Raw genomic sequence first — 2,970 nt, forward strand, 5'->3', positions numbered from 1 at the left:
CTCACCTGTCCACGTGTGACTGTGGATATCAAACATTTTCTCGTGGTTCTTACTAATGTTGAAATACTTTGTCTCATTCTTGCTGTGGGTGCATCTGTCTTGCTCTGCGCGTTCTTAACTCTCGTGACTGTGGCTCCTGATGAGCTCAGAGTGCTGGGGAACCTCTGTGAATGATTTAACTCCAGCTCTACAGATAATCAGGCCTTGGAGAGTAGGGAAGCGCTGAAAGCGGAGAAGGAAAGGAGGAGAGTCTGTCCCTGGATGGTCACGTTATGTTTTGACCTTGTGTTTTAGAAACGCTTTCGTACACGGACGACACGGCCATGAGCAGGTCGGTGGTGCAGTCCCTGCTTGCCAAGCGAGAGTTTGATGAGGTTGATATGGCCAAGAGGTAAGGACCGCAGCCAGCTTGGCAGCCAGGGTGTTGACATTTACTGGTGGAGGCAACGCTTTCTTAAAATTAAGTAGTCCCTATAACTTTCTGTGGAAGGGGACGGGGCTAAGGCAAAGGCATTGGTAATTTGTGGAGGAAAAAAAATTAGAAAAGCGATGGTTAATCCTGTAATTTATTGTGTGCTTTGCACTGTCCTGGAACATGCAGCAGCATTGGCTTTACTGTGGGTTCAGAGTCTGCTCTGAAGTGAAGCAGGACGGGACGTGCGGTATGGCAGCTGTGTGTTCACCTCTGTGGAGGACAATACTTAGAAATTCCAGAAGCATTTCCTTTCATGTTTATTTGTTGCTATTTATGTTTTTACTTCCCTTAATTTAGTTAGTGAATATTAGTGAGGCCAGCTTCAGTTTGTTTATGATCTATTTCCCTTTTGAATCCACAGCCCTGGTAGCATTTGGTTCCACTTAAGGGAGAATATTTATTTGTTTAGAAAACTCTTCCATTGAACTTGAACAAAAGACTTTCTTTGTGGTTGTGACCCACAGAAATGTTTCCAGTTTGCTTCTATTTCAAGGCAAAGTGGAGATGGAAACAAGTGGGGTGAGGAAGGTGATGTTTGTACAACCTTTCCTCCTTCCACACCAGTCTTTGGGAACTGGACTCTTTCCATACAGAACGGAATCACTTGAACCCTGTTGCTGAATTACCCGCAGGTTATTAACTCCCTTCTTCAAGTGGCTTTGTACAACCTCTTTGCAACCTCCAGTAACAGACCAAACATCCCATGCGTTTTTTCTCACCTGCCTAACTGCTGCTCTCTTGCCCACGGCAGGTTTGCTGAGGAGTACAAGAAGGAACCCAACCGGGGCTACGGGATGGCTGTTGTCAATGTCTTCAAGAAGCTCCTGAGCCCCAAGTGCAGCGACGTGTTCGAACCGGCCAGAGCCCAGTTTAACGGGAAAGGCTCCTATGGCAACGGCGGTGCCATGAGGGTGGCAGGCATCCCGCTCGTGTACTCCGATGTCCAGGATGTTAAGAAGGTACCGTTCAGCTCCTTTGGGCACCTGGGCTCTGGGGGTCTGTGCCGTCGGGCGAGCCTCACACAATGTGTTTCATTCGCAGTTTGCGAAGCTGAGTGCTGAGTTAACCCACGCCAACTCCCTGGGCTACAACGGGGCCATCCTGCAGGCCCTGGCCGTGCACCTCGCCCTGCAGGGAGAGCTCAGCAAGGAGACCTTCCTGGAGCAGCTCATCAGCCACATGGAAGATGTGGAGGCAGACGATAAGTCTCTTACGGACGCCCGAGCGTAAGTAGCCATGAGGCTCTGCAGTGTACAGCTTATTCTGGCCCTTCGCATTCTCTCTTTCTCACTGTACCCTTGTTTCCAGGCTAGGATTCGAGGATTTACCATTTTCAAGGCGTCTAAAGAAAATAAAGGAATTTCTGGAGCTCAGCAGCGTTCCCAAAGCAGACGTGTTGTTTGAACTAGGTAAGTACCTTTCTCACTACAAGTGGTAGGAGAGAGCTGGAAGCAGGACTAACTCAGCAGGCCTGGTTGATGTGTCCTCCCCCAGCTTGTCCCTTCAGCCTCTGCTGCTTGGCAGGCACTGAATGTGCTGGACAGGCTGCCTCTGCTCGCCGGTCAGTGATTCTCTGAGTCATAACCCAGTGAATCCCACTCTGTATTGGTGGGGAAAGAAGTCTTGCTAAGGAAAACTATCACACATAACGTTTCTTAGTATTCTGGGATCTCTTGTCTCAGTGACTCTCAGCTCTTCATGCTGGCTGGGAGCGGGTAGCTGTGTGTTGCCAGACACACGGGGGTAGCTGGGAGCTGGTCTCCAAGATGCGCGTGGTACTGGGGAACTATGGGGAGGTTCCTCTTCTGAGATGCAAACTTTTTCCCCTTGTTGTGATAAAATCGGTGACACCGGTAGTGAGGGTAGCTGGCGATAGGAAGTTGCAGTTTGAAGGGAAAAGGTTCTTCTGCAGGGAGCAAGAAACAAGTGTTCTGCAGCACTGAAGGTGATTGGTTTTGTTAACAGGCAACGGCATTGCGGCTTTGCGGTCCGTCCCCACTGCGATTTACTCCTTCCTGCGCTGTATGGAAGCTGACCCAGATATCCCTGATCACTACAACAACCTGCAGAGGACCATCATCTACTGCATCTCTCTGGGTGGAGACACAGACACCATTGCCACCATGGCAGGAGCCATTGCGGGGGCTTATTACGGGGAGGAACAGATACCCCCAAGCTGGGAGCAGAGCTGCGAAGCTTTCCAAGAGACACAGAAGCTGGCAAATAGCTTGTATGAACTCTACTGCCAGCGGCTCTGAGCTCCACGGGGAGTGTGTTTGCTGAAGGCAAAGCGGGTCGTCACCTCTGCGTGGATCCGCGCTGTCTGCAGAGGCCAGGGAGCCTCCACGCAAGAAAGCTCCCTGCTGCGGCGAGCTGAGAGCTGGAAGTGGGAGCTGGTTTGGAGGAGAGGAGACGCACCCTGCCGTTCTGGTTCAGCTGGGAGGTAGCTGCATGCGGCGCCTCGGACAGTGGGTGCATCTCCTCCAAAGTGTACA

General features: G+C 51.0%; 1 protein-coding gene across 1 annotated transcript; it reads left to right on the forward strand.

Moving 5' to 3' along the window:
- Nucleotides 1–298: 298 nt before the first annotated feature.
- On the forward strand, nucleotides 299–2,733 carry ADPRHL2 (ADP-ribosylhydrolase like 2). The gene is made up of 5 exons (XM_010072830.1): nucleotides 299–391; nucleotides 1,227–1,434; nucleotides 1,517–1,701; nucleotides 1,784–1,884; nucleotides 2,441–2,733. Exons 1-5 carry the CDS (start codon nucleotides 324–326, stop codon nucleotides 2,731–2,733), a joined length of 855 nt encoding a protein of 284 aa, XP_010071132.1. The 5' UTR covers nucleotides 299–323.
- Nucleotides 2,734–2,970: the final 237 nt, after the last annotated feature.

Source organism: Pterocles gutturalis, unplaced genomic scaffold (assembly GCF_000699245.1).
Source record: "Pterocles gutturalis isolate BGI_N339 unplaced genomic scaffold, ASM69924v1 scaffold36267, whole genome shotgun sequence".
NCBI classification, from domain to species: domain Eukaryota; kingdom Metazoa; phylum Chordata; class Aves; order Pterocliformes; family Pteroclidae; genus Pterocles; species Pterocles gutturalis.

Excerpts from the sequence above, each read along its gene's own strand:
- ADPRHL2 (XM_010072830.1), top strand. The coding sequence starts at position 324 with ATGAGCAGGTCGGTGGTGCAGTCCCTGCTTGCCAAGCGAGAGTTTGAT. Across the intron at positions 1,435-1,516 it reads ATGTCCAGGATGTTAAGAAG|TTTGCGAAGCTGAGTGCTGA; the intron begins GTACCGTTCAGC and ends TTTCATTCGCAG. Across the intron at positions 1,885-2,440 it reads AGACGTGTTGTTTGAACTAG|GCAACGGCATTGCGGCTTTG; the intron begins GTAAGTACCTTT and ends TTTTGTTAACAG.